Raw genomic sequence first — 20,185 nt, 5'->3', positions numbered from 1 at the left:
TTAAACAAATTACCCCCAGCCTCCAGCTCCAGCCAGAAACAGCTCTGGGACACAGAGGGGAGGGTGAGGGGATATTAGGTGAAAAACAGCTGCTGAAATTGAACATTCCCGACTCCCAGGGTGGAAACAACCTTTGTAGTTATAATCAGACTTCTTCTACCGCATAGGGGAGGAGTAAAAGGAAGGAAGAAAAACGGGAAGAAAAGCTTCTTTCCGTGGCCTCCAGAATTTTCCTCTAGTAGCTAAAAGAGGACAGGAAGTAAAAAGAAGCAAAAGCATCCTCAGGCCCATTGGTCTGAAAGTACCCTGGCACCTGGGGACCCCTGAACTGCAGTTTGAACAAAACAAGGAGGGTGGACATCCTAGCAGAAGCAGAGGTTTGGCTGAGCGCAGCACCCAGCAGTCCTGCAGACCTCTTCAACTTTAGATGTTTGCTCTTCATTGCTCTGCGTAAAGGCACTGTTTTTAACATTTTAGTTCAAATATTCTAATAAGTTGGTATACTAAGGTATGGGCTTCCCAGGTGGCTCGGACGGTAAAGAGTCTCCCTACCATGCAGGGACCTGGATTCGAGCCCTGGGGCAGGAAGATGACGTGGGAGAAGGAAATGGCAACCCACTCCAGTATTCTTGCCTGGGAAATCCCACGGATAGAGGAGCTTGGCGGGCGACAGTCTATGGGGTCGCAAGAGTCAGACACGACTTAGCAACTAAACAGCAACAGCGGCAATACTTAGGTATATTCACAGAAGTAGAAAAACTGATTTATACTGACCCCTATACACTCAGACCCCATGAGCCAAGTGCACGCCCTGCTCGCAGCTTCTCAAACTCACACGACCTTTCTTTTCCGGCTGCTACCCTAGAGTCTCCTGGGGAAAGAATGCTCTCCTTTCTAGAAGCCACCTGTATGAGTTTGCTAGCAAACACTGTCCTAGCAAAGCACCACAGACAGCAGAAGTGTGTAGTCTCACAGTCTGGAGGCTGGAAGGTCGAGGCAGTGGCGGTGAGGTTGGTTCCTTCAGAGGCCATGACCAAGAACCTGTCCCAGGCCCCTCTCCAGCCTCCGGGGGTTTGTGATATGTAGTGTCCTTTGACTTGAGGAGGCATCTCCCCGATCTCTTGCCTCGATGGTCTTGTGAGCTTGTCCTTGCACACATTTCCGTAGGCCCCCAAATTCCCCGTTTAGGACACCAGGTGCCTTGAGTTGGGAGCCCACTGTCCTCAGCGCCACCCTGCACGTGTGTCCTTGGTCGCTCAGTCATGTCCAACTCTTCAGTCCCACGGACTGTCGCCCACCAGGCTCCTCTGTCCATGGGATTTTCCAGGCCAGAATACTGGAGTGGGTTGCCATTTCCCTCTCCAGGGGATCTTCCCCAACCAGGGATCAAACCCGAGTCCCCTGCACTAAAGGCAAATTCTTTACCATCTGAGCCACCAGGGAAGCCCCAGGGTCACCCGACCTTCACTAATTATGCCTGCAATGATCCTGAGGCCAAATAAGGTCACCTCTGAGGTCCTAAGGGCTAGGAGTCAACAAATGAATTGTGAGGGGACAGAGGTCAACCCATCCATCACCCTCTGAATCTCAGCCTTTCTCTGGTCTCGAGGTCCCCACTTTGGCCATCCAGTCAGGTCCGCTCAGCTGGCATTTATATCAGCTCTAACCTTTACCAGGGAATTTTAGTTCCTGAGCTATTCATAGCCAGCCCTGCGCTCCTGCACTTGGCATGGCTCTGTTTGCCCAGAGTGGCTGCCTTTACCATTGGCAGCTGCCTCTGCCAGCAGGGGCAAGGGGGCAGGATCAGGACATCTCTTGGGGGATTTCCACACAATGAACTTGACCGGGAATGAAAAGGCATGTACAGATCAACAGGGCCATGATTTCCAAGTCTCAGCACTCACAGTAAGCCCTGTGTGTGGTTCAGTAACATCTTCATCCTGGCTTCAGGTTTCATCGGCTCATCTCAGATCTGAATGCATTTCTCACCTCGCTGCAAAGTGGGGCTGGAGGGCTCCCTCCCTGCCTCAGAGGGTCAGGTCACCTTCGTACCTTCTGATCCAAGCAGGACATCACAGCTGCCTCCCTGATCCCTGGTCATAACTAATCCCACTTCTCCCTTCTTTGCTCTTTCTGCCAAGTGCCAGCCTCCTCCTGGTTTTCCCTTCCTGTTGCCTCAGTGGTTCTGCTGGCCCCACCACACTCCGCACCTGACACCTGGGCTCACCTGGCAGTTCACTTTTTGATTTCCACCTCTGCTCCTCCTCTGGGATTCAGATCTCCTCTCCTGCATTTGCCTCCCTCACCAGCCCTGTTCTCTGTATGACTCAGTCATCTTAGCCCCGTGCCTCTTGAAATCACTTACTCATACCTCACTCCCACTGGGATTCCCATTTGTGCATTTCATCCTGGAGAGCATGCTTAATTCAACATCCTCATAATTCCAGGCTAATCCCAACAAAAGATGGAGGATTATTTCTTTTTACCAATTAATATGGTAATAAACCCACAAAGAGTCAGAAATAACTTAGCAACTGAACAAGGACAACAACAAATAGTAACAAATCGTTCCCCACGCTTTGAAATGGAGGAAGGGATTCTGGTTGTTTCACAAAAAAGTAAGAGAGACCCTGCATTTGACCTCCTTTCTCAAAGCAGCTTCTGTACTTGTCAAGTACATAAATATTCATATTAATGAATGAGTGAACACAGCAGGAACCCTACTATTAGAGCACTATTAGAAAACACAAAGTTATTGTTTTCCTAGATAGTCTAAACTTTGTATCAATGAGGTAGAAAATAGTCAATATTTTATTTAACCTTTACTAAAATGTCAGGGGGCTTCCCTGGTGGCTCAGACGGTAGAGAATCTGCCTGTGATGCAGGAGACATAGGTTTCGATCCCTGGGTTGGGAAGATCCCCTGGAGAAGGGAATGGCTACCCAGTCCAGTATTCTTGCCTGGAGAATTCCATGGCCAGAGAAGCCTGGAGAGCCATAGTCCATGGGGTCGCAAAGAGTCATAGACAAATAACACACACACACACACACACACACACAGCAATGTCAGAGTGCTTAGTTCATACATTATGAAATTTTTCTCTTTCTACCTTTTTCACCCTTTAGCACGTACACATTCATTCAGCCTTTGTTGGTTAAAGCCCTTTATGTTCTCGCTACACACTGGTCCCAAATCCTCACATTGGAGAGACTTGGAAAGCACAGAGAACATTTTTCCACTGGGCAAACTCTACCCACAGTTTCCATCCCCCACAATTTTTGCCTTCCTGGGAAAAATGAAACAAAAGGAATTACAAACAGTGAATAGCTACCTTTAAATTTTTATTGAAAAGCCATGTTTTGTGGAATCACTGTGTTGTACACCTAGAAGTAGCATAATGTTGTAGATCTATTAAACTTAATAAAGAAAAAAGAAAAAGCATATTAACACATAGGAATTTTCTCTTAGTAAATAATTAAGAATACCTACAGACATTGAGGGCTTCCCTGGTGGCTTAGTGGTAAAGAACCCCCCTGCCAATGCAGGAGATGCAGGTTTGATCCCTGGAGAAGGAAATGGCAACCCACTCCCGTATTCTTGCCTGGGAAATTCCATGAACAGAGGAGCTTGGTGGGCTAGAGTCCATGGGGTAGCAAAAGAGTCAGACATGACTTGGCAACTAAACAACAGCTACATAGGCATTGAGCTTTCAAACTAGTCATCAAGCATTCTTTTATAATATCAAAAGAATGGAAACAACCTAAATATATAATAATAGGAGATTGAGCAAGTAATACTAAATAAACCTGCAAAAGGAATTCAGTACAACCAATCAAATACAGAAGCATGTTATGGAAAGATGTTTATGGTTCACAAAAGAGTATGTATGTAGCATTATGCCATTTTTATATTGAAACACCCATGCATACTCCACCACTTAACACCCATAAAACACGTGGATGATTAACACCCAGAGTGTCGACTGTGACCCCTTCTGGGCAGAAGGATGGATGAGATTGTAGATGATTTTCATCCTTTTGCTTATCTAGATTTTTTTACCAAAAAAAAAAAGATATTATATTTTAAATTGTTTTTAAACTTTTGAGATAAAAAGCTTATAAAGATAACTTTTTCTAAATATTGTCATGTATTTTTGTTTGCAGCATATAGTGACTTAGGCTACTACATCATCAATAAATTGCACCATGTGGATGAGTCAGTGGGGAACAAAACAAGAAGGGCCTTCCTGTATCTTGCTGCCTTCCCTTTTATGGATGCGATGGTGAGTAGGGAAGATCGTTGGCACTTTTTTTTAATTACGGTAAAAAATACATAACCTAAAACTTACCATTTTAACCATTTTTATGTGTGCGATTCAATGGCTTATAGTATAGTCACATTGTTGTGAATCTTCAGAACTCTTTTCATCCTGGTATACTGACTCTATTCCCGTTAAACACTGACTCCCCATCCACCCCTTCCCCAGCCCCTGGCAATCTGGAAATGGAAATGGGTCCACTTACTCACTACAATAGATCTGCTTACTCCTTGGCAGGAAAGTTATGACCAGCCTAGAGAGCATGTTGAAAAACAGAGACATTACTTTGCCAACAAAGGTCCGTCTGGTCAAGGCTATGGTTTTACCAGTGGTCATGTATGGATGGGAGAGTTGGACTATAAAGAAAGCTGAGTGCCGAACAATTGATGTTTTTGAACTGTGGTGTTGGAAAAGAATCTTGAGAGTCCCTTGGACTGTGAAGAGATCCAACCAGTCCATCCTAAAGGAAATCAGTCGTGAGTGTTCATTGGAAGGACTGATGTTGAAGCTGAAACTCCAATACTTTGGCCACCTGATGCGAAGAGCTGACTCATTTGAAAAGACCCTGATGCTGGGAAAGATTGAAGGCAGGAGGAGAAGGGGACGACAGAGGATGAGATGGTTGGATAGCATCACTGACTCAATGAACATGAGTTTGAGTGAACCCCATTAGTTGATGATGAACAGGGAGGCCTGATGAGCTGTGGTCCATGGAGTCACAAAGAGTCAGACACAACTGAACAACTGAACTGAACTCCCTACACAATGATCAACACCCTCGAGGCTCTCTTCACTGCCCTCCACACTTTTCTCACTGGAGGAATTTTCATATAACGTGAAATTTCCCATCTGAACCGTTGTTAAGTGCAGCTGAGTGGCCTTGGGTGCTTTCACGTTGCTCTTCTCCCATCCCCACCATCCACGCTCAGCTCTCTCCATCCTCCCCATTGAACACTAACTCCCCACCCTCCCCCAGTCCTTGGCACCCACCCTCACTTCTATGTCTGTGAACTCAACGACTCTCGGTACCTCATGAATAGAATGATACAGTATTTGTCTTTTTGTGGCTCTTTGGCTTATTTCACTTCACAGAATATCTTCAGGGTTCACCCATGTTGCAGCCTGTGTCAGAATGTCCTTTTCTAAGGCTGAATAATATTTCCTGTATGTATAAGCCATATTTTGTTTATCCTCTCATCCATCCGTGGGCATCTGGGTTATTTCCACGTTTGTCTGCTATGAATACTGCCACTAGGAAGATGAGTGTACAAATATCCCTTTGAGTTCTTGCTGTAATTCTTTTGAATATATACCCATAGGAGGAATTGCTAAATCATATAATAATTCTGTTTTTAAGTTTTTGAGGCTCTTTCATACTGATGGAGCAGCTGCACTGTTTTACCTCTCCACCAGCTGTGCGGAAGGGTTCCAATTGACCACTCACTGACTTTTAACCAGTCCATCTTATCAGTTTATTTTATGAGAATTGTCTGTATTTGCCACAAGTTCTGGCAGGAGACAAGAGAGCTCCCTTGAAAATTTGATTCAAATATAAATTCTTTTCTGATCTATTCAGGCTCAAGAGATCAGGATAACTTTCAGATAAACTTACCACTTGTGTGGTATAAGCACCCAAAGCTTTTTACAATAAGACTCACTTGAATATACTGATAAGGCTTTATTACTTTAATAACCAGCTTTGCTAGAGTAGCTAAGGATGACTCACTTCCATAGATTAAATTCTTTGTCCTGATACTGAAGAGTTCTCAAAGAATGCTTTTTTCCTATTCATCTGTGTTATAGATATAAAAGAGACTTAGCAAAAAATATATATATATGTATGTGTACACACACACATATACATATATCTCTCATAATGGCTAATGGTGGAAAATAAACCCTTTCTTTGGGATCCATTTTAAATTACCCTTGGAAGAAAACTTTAAAATATGATAATCTGTATAGGTTTTTTTTTTAGTTTTTAAGGATTTTTTATTATGAAAAATTTTAGACATACATGAAAGTAAACACAAATCATTAACATGCAACAAGGCACTTCTTTTAAGAAGATGACCTTTGATTTTACGGCATATAGGTTTTGTTTTGTTTTGTTTAACCACCCCTCTCCTCCAGTTCTATATACTTTAGATGTGTGAGGTGAGTATACCTCTGTGTCAAGGTTAAGGCTGCAGCCCCAAATCCTCAGAGGAGGAGGCAAGGTACTAATATAAATGCATGTGGTCCGTCCTCTCAAATGTCATCAGAAGTCTCACTGTGCCCGCAGCTGGGTTAATGGGCACAGCCTCACTGAATCTGACGGCTTCCTAGCAGTGTGGGGGAGCCTTAGATACTAAACCCTCAGTTGCCACCGAAGGTTCTGATTTTCAGTTGTCCTGACATCACTTTAGGCTAAGAATTTGGCCATTGGAACACTTGTACCTGGATTTTCTTTTTCTTAACTTATCACCACACTGGTAGTGTGACACATACCTGGTAGCTGACACATACCTTCCACCTCTGTGCCGCCTGCCTCCAAAAGAAAGAGGCCAAGGGCTTGGGGTGTGTGGAAGCAGAGTCCCCACGGGGCCCAGACTGGACTAAGGTGGCACCACAGTGGCCTCAAAGCAGTGAGAGAACTGAATGGGGTGATAGCCTAAGAGAGTGAAAACCCAGCTTCCTAGGCAGAGTCTGAGATTCCGCCCGAATGCCCTTCCTGCTATCTGCACTGGGGCTCTGCAAACACACAGAAGAACTATAGTCATCAGGGAACTCAGGACCAAAGTGACCCACAGACTCTTTCGTGCCCTGTAACTTATTTGCCACAGAAGTTCCCAAAACTCAAAACATTTATGATCAGCACTCTTTTCTTCCATGTTTCATCTATCAACTCACTCCCCCAGAAGACCAGTAGTAAGAGATTACTGATAAAGACCAAAATAATACACAACATCTCCAAACACACACACACACACACACACACACACACACACACCCTACAGCATGGCCCTGATGTATTAGTTGGAGAGAGAATATTTTTTTTGAAGCTTATCACCCAGATCACTTTCAGTCAGTAAAGCGAGGCCACAAGCCACAATTTACAAATGTCGTCTACACTTTGCCTTTCTTTTCATATTTGGCACCTTGGGACCTGTGAGCTGAGGAGGAAGTGGTGGACACAGACCTAGGTTATTTCCTAGGTCTGCATGTGTTTAGTGCATATCTGCTCACACTGTTTAGCGCACGTGAAATGTTATTTCTGTGTCAGTTCAGATTGACCTTTACTAGTTAGAAAGATGATACTGAAACAGATCCTACTTTGAACTTCAAACCTTCTCCAAACCTGCCATTCCCTGGGTTTCTCATTGTCTGCAGGCTTTCTAGCACCTTCCTCTTAATTCCCCTCAAAGGCACAAAGTGTCAGATCAGATCCTGCCCAAACTTAAAGAGAAAGAAATAGTAGAACCCTGATCAGTCAGTGGGAGCCTGTGATGGCTGCAGCAACTCAGAACTCGTTTTGAGTTCTCATTGGAACCCGCTTCACAGACCAGAAAGCTGTGGTTTGTGATTCACACTGGTCCCCGTTCCTGGTATTCACCCAGATTTCCTGCCAAGCCCATGAACCAGTACACTAGTCTTCAGATAATTGGCACCAAACAAATACTATGTGGTCACTTGTTCCGCTTAAAAACCTCACTTGGGTGCTCGGGGCTGGTGCACTGGGATGACCCAGAGGGATGGGATGGGGAGGGAGGTGGGAGGGGGGTTCAAGATGGGGAAAGCGTGTAAATCCATGGCTGATTCATGTCAATGTATGGCAAAAACCACTACAAAAATGTAAAGTAATTAGCCTCCAACTAATAAAAATAATTGGGGGAAAAAATAAATAACCTCACTTGTTCCTGGATACCAGGTTAAGTTACAAGCATCCTATCAATCAAAGATTCATTAAACTTGTGCTACTAAGGTTGGGAGGTGGGTGGGTATAAAGTCTATTTCAAGAACACCCAGGAACTCATAAGAACCAGAAGTAACCTAATCCTGAATGTGTCTCATGCCCAAATCTCTCCTTCCCGGCAGGCATGGACCCATGCTGGCATTCTCTTAAAACACAAATACAGTTTCCTGGTCGGATGTGCCTCAATCTCTGACGTCATAGCTCAGGTGAGTGTGGTGTTTGTGTCAAAGCTGCTCCTTTCAGGTGATGGACAGAACTCAGCGATGCCTCACTTACATCCATCCACCCTGCAATGCATCCCTACCTGATTCAGATCAAACATGGACTTTGATAAATGCTTGTTAAATGAATGAGCAAACGAACCCTCCTGTGACTACAGTGTGTAGAATCTTGCGAAAAGGGGGGATTGCAGGAATTGAATTTCACTATCAGAGGTTTTGACCTTTATTGTCAAGGCTCTTGCATGCAAAATGACTCTAAAGCCATGGCTGCAGGTGGTCACGGGGTCACTGTGTGCCTGACGGGGTGGACACACGGGCCTCTGTGTGGCCGAGTCACTCAGGGCTAGGTTTAGGAGAATGTTCCTAGACATTAGTCTTTAATTGTCATCGCCACCTGGGCAATTTGGGCATCTTTCCCCCAAACTTACAATCAGGAAATTGAGTCTGAGAACATGCTACTTCTGTCCAGTTTCCCCAGGGTCTGGCACCAGCCCTGGTTTCCATGCTCCATCCTTTCTTCTTCCATCAAAGATACCATGACAGATTTTAGCAGAAGATATTTAATTCCTACAGTCTGTAAGTTAGACTTAGTTCCTACAGTTGGGGACTTGGAGAATAATCTCTTTATGGAGAAGGAGGCAGACTGATTTCTAAACTTGCTTTCCAATTCTCAATTCCGTGCTATGAACATATCCACATGGTTCTTCCTGGTTATTCCCTGCTGAGCATGCTAGTCTTTCAACCACCTTTTTGAAATAATCTACTGTTCAACTGTTAGTACCTCCCTAAAGGCCAAGAATTAAATTTCCAAATTAATTGCATTGACTCCATGGATCACTATTTAAAGTAATTTAAATTGCTTCCTGCTAACTTTATATGTGTGTGTGTGTATGAGTGTGTGTGTGTTTTCTAGCACATGCCTGAATACTCTCTAACATCATTTTTTGATGTATCTTTGTTAATTTTCTTGTTGAGTTATTAGAGGTTTTTTGCTTAGTCTTACTTTTGATTCATCCTCTGAGGGATGAACTGAACTGTCTCGTTCATGGTAATCACTTACTTGGAAATTAAGGGAACACCTCTCTTTTTCAACATGAGCATTGACATCTGAGTGAGCATTTGTAAATGCCATATCCTCAAAGGCAAAAAGAAAAACACACATCTTTGCCTTAGATAAATATAGCAAGCATCCAAGAGTAAAAGAAAGAAATCGTATCCCTTAAAAATTTGCAGCCTTTTTCCTTCTTATTTTTAAAACTGGTACTGACCCCTGCCTGCTGGGAGGGCTCAAAATTTCAGAATAAACATACCTGGTTAGTTGGGGCAATGGAAGCTGGATTCAGGTGCCATCTGTTCTCAGGCTGTTCCTGGTGATGTAGTTATTTTAAACCTTATAGCTTGAGTTCCTACCTTATAGCTTAAACCTTATAGCTTGAGTTGGTTGAGGGAATAAATTCAATTTTTATTCGTAAGTGTTTTGCTCTCACTCCCACCGCATCTTCATTCCTCTCATTACTTGAAAACATTTGTTAATTACCAGATCTGGTAATGAATAAATAGATCCCAGACAAAATCCTTTTTTGAAAACATTTTTAAAGGTATTTTTTTTATTTTTATTTTTAAAATTATGAAAGTATGATAATGCATTTACAAGAGACTTGGGAAAATACAGAACAAAATTACATTTAGTTTCACTAAGGAGATCCAACCAGTTCATCCTAAAGGAAATCAGTCCTGAACATTCATTGGAAGGACTGATGCTGAAGCTGAAACTCCAATACTTTGGCCACCTGATGCGAAGAGCTGACTCATTGGAAAAGACCCTGATGCTGGGAAAGATTGAGGGCAGGAGGAGAAGGGGACGACAGAGGATGAGATGGTTGGATGGCATCACCAACTCAATGGAATGGGTTTGGGTGGACTCTGGGAGCTGGTGATGGACAGGGAGGCCTGGCATGCTGTGGTTCATGGGGTCGCAAAGAGTCAGACACAACTGAGTGACTGAACTGAACTAAGATCTTTAGTTGGAGTTTCTATATCATACTCTCAAAAAATTAATAAAATGAATATTTGGAAAAGTAGAAGAATATGGTAGACCTGAAAAGCACCATGAACCAATTCAACATAATTAAGATTTGTACAATTTTCACACAGCAGTAGGATACAAATTATATTCAAGTTCCCATAGACTATAAACTAGGAGACATTGGAACATATCCAGGGACATAAAACAAGGTGCAAAAATTCTATGGTCTAAAAGTATTGAAATCATATAGAGTTCTAGGCAAAGTCCCTTGAAATACCACCTTGGCATAGACAGGAAGGGAGTGATCACCAGTGATAACATGAAAACAGCTTGTAATGCCTTGAGCTTCAGTGCCAACTCCTGTTTAAAAAGTAATTTTTAGTAAGCTAATTAATTTCATATCATAATACAAAAAAAAAAAAAGCTCTTGGTTTGGTTCTAACATGATATAGTTTTCTGTGTCACCATTATTTAATAATCATATGCTTTGTATTTATTTCATGATCACCTGGACTTTCTTACTATCAAATAAAATTTTGGTGGGGGGGCTGGGGTTGTTGGGCCTCGCTGGGACCCCCAGTTCTTTCCTGTATCTGCTGTCATCAGCCCTGGCCTTCTGAAGTCAGCTCAGACCCCAGAGATGGGATCCCAGGATACCAGTCGAGTAATGTGGTTGCACTACTTAAGTCCCCTTGTCTCCTGCCTTTCCATCTCAGCCTTCTGGCAAGATCCCAGAGAACCCAGTCCTGAACCACGCAGCGGTGTGCACCCAGGTAGCAAGAACTCCTGCAAAAAGTTTCCCAGTGGGACAAACTGATCGCAGTATAAATTCACAATCTCATCACTCACCTCAGCTGACTCTAGTGAGCATGTCCAAGGGTCCCCACCCACCTCACTGTTCCCAGCAAATGACCTCACTGCCCACTACACTGAGGACCTCAAACCCACCTGCCTGCTTTCAGACCCTGGCATCACCCCTGCTCCCCCCATTACAGGAAAGGTCATATCCCTCCTTGGTCCCATGCCACTTCTTCCTCCAGCGCCTGGGAGCCTGTCCTGTCCTGCTTTCTGGGAAACCTTATTCATCAGTCATCAGTGATTCCTTCTGTCTCCACTGGATCATTTCTTTTGACATGAAAACATGCTCAGACTTCTGCCATCTTAAAACAACCACAACCACAGCATCAGCAACAAGCTTTTTCTGGCTCCCATGTACCTCTGTAGCTACAATTCTATTTTCTCACAGCCAAACCTTTCAGAAAGGTGGTTTCCACTCAGGGTCTCCATTTCTTCCCTTCTCTTTTCTTCTTTTACCTACTGCAGACTGACTTCCACTCCCATCAGCTCACCCACACAGGTCTCACCAATGACCTGCCTGCCACTGAATCCAGTGCAACAGTTTCCATTGACTTGGTGGATGTCTTATTAACTCTTCATTCTGTTGACTGCACCCTCCTGCATGAAACACCCCTTCCCACTGGCTCTCAGACCAACATATCCTGGTTTTTCTTCTACTTCTGACAGCCCAGATCATCTATTGATGTGTAAATGCTGAAGTCGCTCAAGACCCATGTCTCCGCACTGTGTATTCTATTCATGAAGAATCTGATGGGTGCCCCGCAATTATACCGTCTGTAACATGACTGATATTCACCAAACAAATGTCTGCAGCCAAGCCCTCTGCTCTGGGCTCTAGACAAGGCATCTGAATGCCTCTATATTTCCATTCAGATCCTTCATAGGCATCGTAAGCCTCAATTCATAATCCTCATGATCTTGATGACTGCATTTTTGAATGAATCTCTGCCCCTACCATCTGCTCAGAAACCCGGGAGCCACCCTAGCAGCATCCCTCTTCATTCCCATCTGTCTAAAACATTTAATCCTAGATGCTTCCTTGTCAGCCCTCTTCTCCCCATCTCTGCTGCTCTGTTCTGAGAGTTCAGCCCTCCCACCTGGATCCTTAGAGATGCCTCCTGTGCCCAGGCCTGCCCCTCTGCTCTGGGTCTCCTCCCTCCTTCCCCACTGGGGCCGCAGTAATCGATTCTCAGTGACATTTTGGCCACCTCACGCCCTCCTCAAACCTGCTCTCAGATTGCCTCCTGGCATTTCTGAGATAAAAAGCCAGTATCCTGATCACAGGCTGAGAGGGGCTGAAAATCCACCAGCCCTGCTTCCTCCCCAGCCCAACCACTCTCCTCTGTCCCCTCGCTCTCTGTCCTCCAGGGCCCGGTCCTCCCTTCCAGACCGGATGCGGCCGAGCCCCTCCCCCTGGGAATTCCCCCAGGGAATGCCCTGGCCTCTGCTCTCCCCACCCACTGCCAGCCAGCTGCCTGGGCTCTGGGTCTCTGCTCAGATGCACCCCCACAGGGCGACCCCCTTCCCTCCACAGCCTCCTCCCCACTCCCAGCACCGCTGCCCTCTTCCCTTCACGGGCCTTGTCAGGCGTTGACCACGACTCCTGCCTTCCCCGTAAGGTTGTCTGCTCCAGGAGAACAGAGTCTGGGACTACCTTATCCATCACTGAATCCCCCAGCCCAGAGCAGGCTCTCCCTGGGAAAATCCTCACTACTGAGTCTGTAGGTTCCACTCTCAAAGTAACCTGATACAGTTTTGATGGCTGTATCAGATTCAAAAATCTTAATTCTGGGGATCGGGATGGGGAATACGTGTAACTCTATGGTTGATTCATGTCAATGTATGACAAAACCCACTGAAATATTGTGAAGTAATTAGCCTCCAACTAATAAAAAAAAATAAAAAATAAAAAATCTTAATTCTGGATTGAAAATCAAAAGGGCCAGGTATTGTTTTAAATTGATAACTGACCCAACCCACAGTGAAGATGTAAGATGTACAGTAAATGTTGGGCCACACGGCATCAAGCTATTAACAACACGAGGGAGGCTGACAAAACCATCACTCTGGCCTTGGACTGGTCCAGGCTAAATGTCTCCTGCCTGCCTCTGTCCCACTCTAGCCCGCTCTGCTCCTCCTTCTGGTCCTCTGCATACCTCCCCCTCCCTTTTCCTTCACGTCCAGATCCCCTTCCTTGGTTCTGCTCATCTGGCCGTCCTGACGGCGCCACCAGGAGCCTCCCTGGACTTGGCAGAGGAGGGGGTCGTCTTCACATATTCATTTTCCCTCCAACATGTTCTCAATCTCTAAACACTGTCATCTTCATTAACACCATAGGTTTGTGTATGTCGAATGTGAAGCCTGCTGCAGACATACTAGTTTCTGATTAGTTAGAGAAATAAATGGGCATCTTGGCCACATCGCAAAACTCAATCTTCTGTTCCAAACACAATGGGACCTTAATAAGTCTTTGCTCAGCTGGTCTTTGCCATCCTTCAGTTAATACAGAACATTTGTTCCCCCGGGAAGCAGCAGGCATGGAGACAGTCACAGGCATCTTTCCTTCCATCACTGTATCCTCAGTGAGCGTGAACGTCAGTGTGTGATCGGGAGCGTGAATGGACACTCATGTCATCCGTGCTCCGGGCAGCCACGTCCTGTCCAGGCGGCTGGGTCATAGCTCTGTCGTCTGCATTCCCCTGAGGACATCTCTGACTGGTTCTGTCGCATTTAGTGGTTTAAGAGCAACAGCCCCAGCACACATGTCAGTTTGTGGGATAAGCTGACCACCTCTAACGTCTGATACTTTTCTTTCGTTCCAAAGTTCCTCTGGATTGCTCTGTTCCCTGTAGCAATTGAATGCACTCATTTGACGAATCGTGCTCATTCTCCAGCTTCTTTTTTAACTTTCTGTCACCAGTCGTTTCTTGAGAATGCAGTGATCAGAATACGCCTCCTTTGGTCAGGCTCACTTAGCGGTAGTATATTTCACAAGCCTATTCTTCCATGGATGATTGGCTAAGAAGGTTGATGTAGCTCAGATACTCTCTCCCCTCCCCTATTTTCCTACCTCTGCACCCACTATTCCTCAGGGATTCTCCCAAGATGGGACTCCCAGGACTCTGCCCAGAGGCTGGACTGATTCCCTCATTTCCAAAGGATGAGAGGTTAAATAGTTTGATAAATTTGCTTTAGAGCCAGTACCATTCAATAGAGATTGACACTTTACTGTTATTTCAATCCCTGCTGACTTTGTATTTTTTTGACCTATGCCACTTTTGTAAGTCAGTATCTTAACTTTTGATTCTCTGGTTTTATAATAATAAATACTGGTGGCTTTCACAGCATGTTTAGTGGAATCCACGTTGTAAATGTAAATGGCTGTTTTTCTGTGTCCCGTCATTGGTCACTATTCTGTCCTTTGTGGAAGGTCACAGGTCCTCTGGCGTGGATTACATGTGTACCTGGAGAGGGAAAAACTCTTCTGCATCGTTTCGGGTCTGGGAAACCAAAGCTTCTGGGTAGTCTTTAGCAATAACCTTAACCAGATGTGCAGTTGCCTTAGAAAAATTACTTAGTGGTGAACATAACAGAGTGACCGTGTGTTCTTCCAGTGCTTCCCAAACCCCTGACCCTGGATTCTCCGAGAGAAGCATTGCGCGGTCGCCCCAGGTCCTGCTGTCCTCACCTCCAGGGTCAAGGCTTTTGCTCAGAGATCCGTCTCAGTTCTGGGTGCAAGAGGTTGGGCTGGGCTCCTGTTAATTGGTTCCGCGGTCTCCCTGATGACTGTCTGTCTCCCCACCTCTCAGGTCGTTTTTGTAGCCATTCTACTTCACAGTCACCTGGAATGCAGGGAGCCGCTGCTCATCCCCATCCTGTCCTTGTACATGGGCGCCCTCGTGCGCTGCACCACCCTCTGTCTGGGCTACTACAAGAACATCCACGACGTCATCCCGGACAGGAGCGGACCGGAGCTGGGGGTAGGTGCTTAGACCCCGAGGACAGCCTGTCTGTACACCCGAGGGGAATACAGTTTGATCCTACCCCTGTGACTCGACATATCAGCGCAACAGGCACGTGCTCTGGGGTGTCCTATCCCAAGGTCAGGTGCTCCGTAATGTCCACAGGGATAAACAGCTGGAGAGCTGATGAACTCTGGAGATGGGAGAGAGACCTTAGAGGCCACTCTCCAGCCCTCTTATCTCCGTACCAGAAGACTGAGTCACAGTGAGTCATGTCAGGCCCAGGAGGAAACAATGTTGATGGTTCTTCTTACTCTGTGGTCAAAAGGAGGTCACTCTGTGATCAACAAAGATTTCAGGGGCCCTGGTACCATTGAACTCACATTTGTTTAATTTCACAGCAGGGATCCAGGCTGTGTCTGGGCTTTCTGTACTGGCTAAACACACTCATTCAGGCACCTTCTACTGAGGGTTTAGGTGACACAGGAAATTTTAAATATGGTCTGTGGCCTCAGTCAGCTTTATGCCCCATTTGGCTTAGTCACCAACTCAGAAACAATATTCAGACAAGATGGCACAGACCACAATGGGAATACAAGAGCTTCCCTCTGAGGCCGAGAGAAGGAAGAGAGGGATGTGGTCTCAGAAGCCCTCCTTATGGAGGCAGAGATTGGCCTGTGCCTCAAAAAGTGAGTATGGTACAAGCAAGGTATAATCTTACCCAGGTGACCAAAGCATTCTTTTCATCACCGGTATAAACGGTATCTGATTTATATGTATGCTAATCTTCTCTACCCTCTGGTATCAATTGGGTTGGTATCTATCCAGCTATAATTCAAATAGATATGACTTTGTATTTATATATAAATATAAATAGACCACTCTGTCCCTGGGTCGGGAAGATCGCCTGGAGGAGGGCATGGCAACCCACTCCAGTATTCTTGCCTGGAGAATTCCATGGACAAGAAGAGCCTGGCAGGCTATAGTCCATGGGGTCACAAGAGTCAGACATGACTGAAGCCACTTAGCATGCAAAGTGGTATGTATATATGAACATGAATGTGTGTGTATGTGTGTATATATATATGTACATAGAGAGCTTCTCTGGTGGTTCAGACAATAAAGAATCTGCCTGCAGTGCAGGAGACCCAGGTTCAATTCCTGGGTCAGGAAGATCCTCTGGAGAAGGGAATAGCTACTCACTCCAGTATTCTTGCCTGGGAAATGTCAGGGACAGAGGAGCCTAGCAAGCTACAGTCTGTGGGGTTGCAAAGACTCAGACATGACTGAATGACTAGCAATTTAATTTATATATAAATTGAGTACATTACCACACTCTAACCCTGATCCCACCTTTGACCACATGTTACTTTTGTCATATCAAAACAGTCCTTGTACTGACCACTCACCCTGATCTGAAGTCAGGCCGTCAATAATAGATTGAAATATTTCCATCATGAGGAACACCACATCAGATTGGTCTTGATAGTAGCAATCCATCTTAACATTCAGCTGCTAGCAAAAGGAAATAAAGTGACTGAGATGGCCCCAGGATGCAACACTTACCTTTATGAAGAATCAAAACCAAAGTCTCTTGATAAAAGCCAGGTGTTAAAGACAGTGCCTATCTTTGCTGTGGAATTGTTAATAAATAGCCTTCTCTTTACTATGCTTTTATTTTGCTTATGCTTCTGAACATTTACATGACTTCTGTCAGAGCCTTGTGATTAGGAACCTCTGTCATAGACTTATACAGTGCCCAAATAATTAGGCACATTCTTGACCACACTGATTCCAAAATAAATTACAATAATGTTTTATTTCTGTGAGTTACCTCTTACTAACATGGCTTCTAGCCAGTCAGTTTTATGATATAAACAAGAACTTTTCCAACCTGTTTCTCAGGCTGTGAAGCTGGGTTCTGCTTGGGTTAGTATTGCCCTGTTTAGACAATAGTGGTTTGAATCCATCAAGTTTAAAGGCGTGTTTTGATTTCATGGGAGCTTGCCAGTTGTCTAAGTTCAATTCTAATAAGACTGTACAATTTATTTTAATTCAACTTGGCTTGTCTACAGAGGCTTTTCCTACATTATTTTTAAGTATAGTGAATTGACTCATGGTTGACATCAAAAGAAGAGGCTTTGATTCTGAATTATTTTTTTCTGTTCTTCTCGAGTTCAGCGAACTTTTATCCCATTTTGTTGATACAGGGAGATGCAACAATAAGAAAGATGCTGAGTTTCTGGTGGCCTCTGGCGCTCATCTTGGCCACACAGAGAATCAGCAGGCCCATCGTGAACCTCTTTGTTTCCCGGGACCTCGGTGGCAGTTCTGCAGCCACGGAGGTAAGGCACCTTCTGGGAACATGAGTGCCCAAAGTCACCATGTAACAAATGGGGGCAGGGAGGTGGCTGACAGATTTGTTTCCAGTTCCTCTTGAGAGCTAAGAAATTCTGTGATACTAAGTTCTATGATACCTTCACACAAGGAAGCATTGATCTCCATCCGTGACTTAAAATGATGTGATTTTGTTTTTTTATGAGTATGGAAACAGTGACACACTTTATTTTCTTGGACTCCAAAATCACTGTGGACGGTGACTGCAGCCGTGAAATTAAAAGACTTGCTCCTTGGAAGAAAAGCTAGACAAACCTAGACAGCGTAATAAAAAGCAGAGATATCACTTTGCCAACACACGTCTGTATAATCAAAGCTATGGTTTTTCCAGTAGTTGTATATGGATGTGAGAGTTGGACCATACAGAAGGCTGATCACCAAAGAATTGATGCTTTCAAATTGTGGTGCTGGAGAAGATTCATGAGAGTCCCTTGGACTGCAAGAAGATCCAGCCAGTCACTCCTAAAGGAGATCGGTCCTGAATATTCATTGGAAGGATTGATGCTGAAGCTCCAATACTTTGGCCACCTGATACAAAGAGCCGACTCATGGGAAAAGATCCTGATGCTGGGAAAGATTGAGGGTGGGAGGAGAAGGGGACGACACAGGATGAGATGAGTTTGAGCAAATGCCTGGGAGATAGTGAAGGACCAGAAAGCCTTAGTGCTGCAGTCCATGGGGTCGCAAAAAGTCAGACGCGTCTAAGCGACTGAACGAGTGTAATGAATATGGAAGAAGATATCTTATTCGTCCTTCTCTTTTACCACATGAAAAAAAAACCTAGGTAAGGACACAAAAGTAGCAAGAAGCTGGACTGTGTTAGAATCCAGGTTTTCTTTCTCCCATCAGTGGCCTCTCCATTTTCCCATGGAGTCAGCATGGAGCCTCTTCACCGTGGTCACAGAGGACGATGGGACCGGCCGTGCGCAGAAGTACCCAGAAGGCGAGGGCTGATGCCTCTGTGTTCTGACCCACCTCCCCTCACCTGTCCTTGCTCCGCCTCCTGCATGTACCACCCAGCCTACCGTGGCTTCACGCACTCTTCGACAACCTGCCCTCCTTCAAAGGAGGGTCTCCTCTATTTACTCACAACTCAAGAAATTGATCTGGAAACTGGAAGCTCCTCCAGGGAGAGAGTCAAAGCATTTTTTATTTATTTTCCATCATGCCAGTATGGTATGAACAAATAGAAAGACTTCATTTGTTTGCTCATCTGCTGCCTTCTGGGGAATTAATTCTGGCTCTGGGACTGCTGATCCTTCAGGAAGGCCAGTGGCTGCTCCTAAAGGCCTCCTGTTTACACAACTGCCCTTGAATGCGCTTTCAGCACGTCTCTAGGCCGGGGTCTCTTGCCAGGTTCCATGTCCTGGGAAGCAGTTCATGTTGGCCTGGAAAGAGAAGTACATAAATCACAAGCTGAATGCTTTCTCTTGCCTCCGTGGGTTCCTGGATTTTGTTTTTTTGACTCAACGAATGTCCTCTGGGGTGGCTTCTGTAACATGGCAGCTTTTTTACCTAATAATACTTCTGTTTTAGCTGCCCTGTAAAAAGTATGGGACCCCCCCCCCTCCGCCAATCACCTGTGTGCTAGAAGTCCATCTTTCCCTTAAAAAAAAAAAACTAAGACAATTTGTATGTTAGAATCATTTATAAATGGGCTTCAGTGCATAGAGACAGACCTCAGCATAGGGGAACGGAAATAACATGAATTAATCGTCTGCTTCTGATGGTGTTGGCACTTGCATACATCTCATTGACTCCCAACAGCCCTGTGCTATGGTGGTTGTTAGTCTCACGATTTTGCTGGAGGGACAGAGAAGGGGCCTGAGAGGGTTCATGCTTCTCTTCACACACACCTGGGAAGTGATGGAGTGACGCTGGAATCCAGATCTACCTGATTCTGCCACCTGCTCCTCAGAGCAGTGTCTTCACCGGCTGGAGACCTACCTCATTCACATTCCTGGCATCGAAATGAAAGGTGACTGCAGCCATGAAATTAAAAGATGCTTGCTCCCTGGAGGAAAAGCTATGACAAGCCTAGAAAGTGCAGTAAAAATTAGAGACATCTCTTTGCCAGCTAAGGTCTGTATAGTCAAAGCTGTGGTTTTTCCAGTCGTCATGTACAGACAGGAGAATGGGTCTTCAGAGCACTGAAGAATTGATGCTTTCAAAATGTGATGCTGGAGAAGACGCTTGAGAGTCCCTTGGACAGCAAGGAGATCAAACCAGCCCTTCCTAAAGGAAGTCAACCCTGAATATTCATTGGAAGGACTGATGCTGAAGCTGAAGCTCCAATCCTTTGGCCACCTGATGCGAAGAGTTGACTCATTGGAAAGGACCCTGATGCCGGGAAAGACTGAAGATGCTGGGGAGGAGAAGGGGATGACAGAGGATGAGATTGTTGGATGGCATCACCGACTCGATGGACATGAATTTGAGCAAGCTCCA

The 20,185-nt window shown here is 45.0% G+C and overlaps 1 protein-coding gene across 1 annotated transcript in view; it reads left to right on the top strand.

Moving 5' to 3' along the window:
• The window catches only part of ANKH (ANKH inorganic pyrophosphate transport regulator), a 162,178-nt gene that overhangs the window by 100,984 nt on the left and 41,009 nt on the right, over positions 1-20,185 (top strand). Inside the window, exons 3-6 of the mRNA XM_065905535.1 lie at positions 4,164-4,282; positions 8,396-8,479; positions 15,188-15,358; positions 17,551-17,685. Coding sequence (XP_065761607.1) covers positions 4,164-4,282; positions 8,396-8,479; positions 15,188-15,358; positions 17,551-17,685 — 509 coding nt within the window. The remainder of the gene's footprint in view (positions 1-4,163; positions 4,283-8,395; positions 8,480-15,187; positions 15,359-17,550; positions 17,686-20,185) is intronic.

This window comes from Muntiacus reevesi, chromosome 14 (assembly GCF_963930625.1).
Source record: "Muntiacus reevesi chromosome 14, mMunRee1.1, whole genome shotgun sequence".
Lineage (NCBI taxonomy): Eukaryota > Metazoa > Chordata > Mammalia > Artiodactyla > Cervidae > Muntiacus > Muntiacus reevesi.
This window is presented reverse-complemented; position numbering and strand designations above follow the sequence as displayed.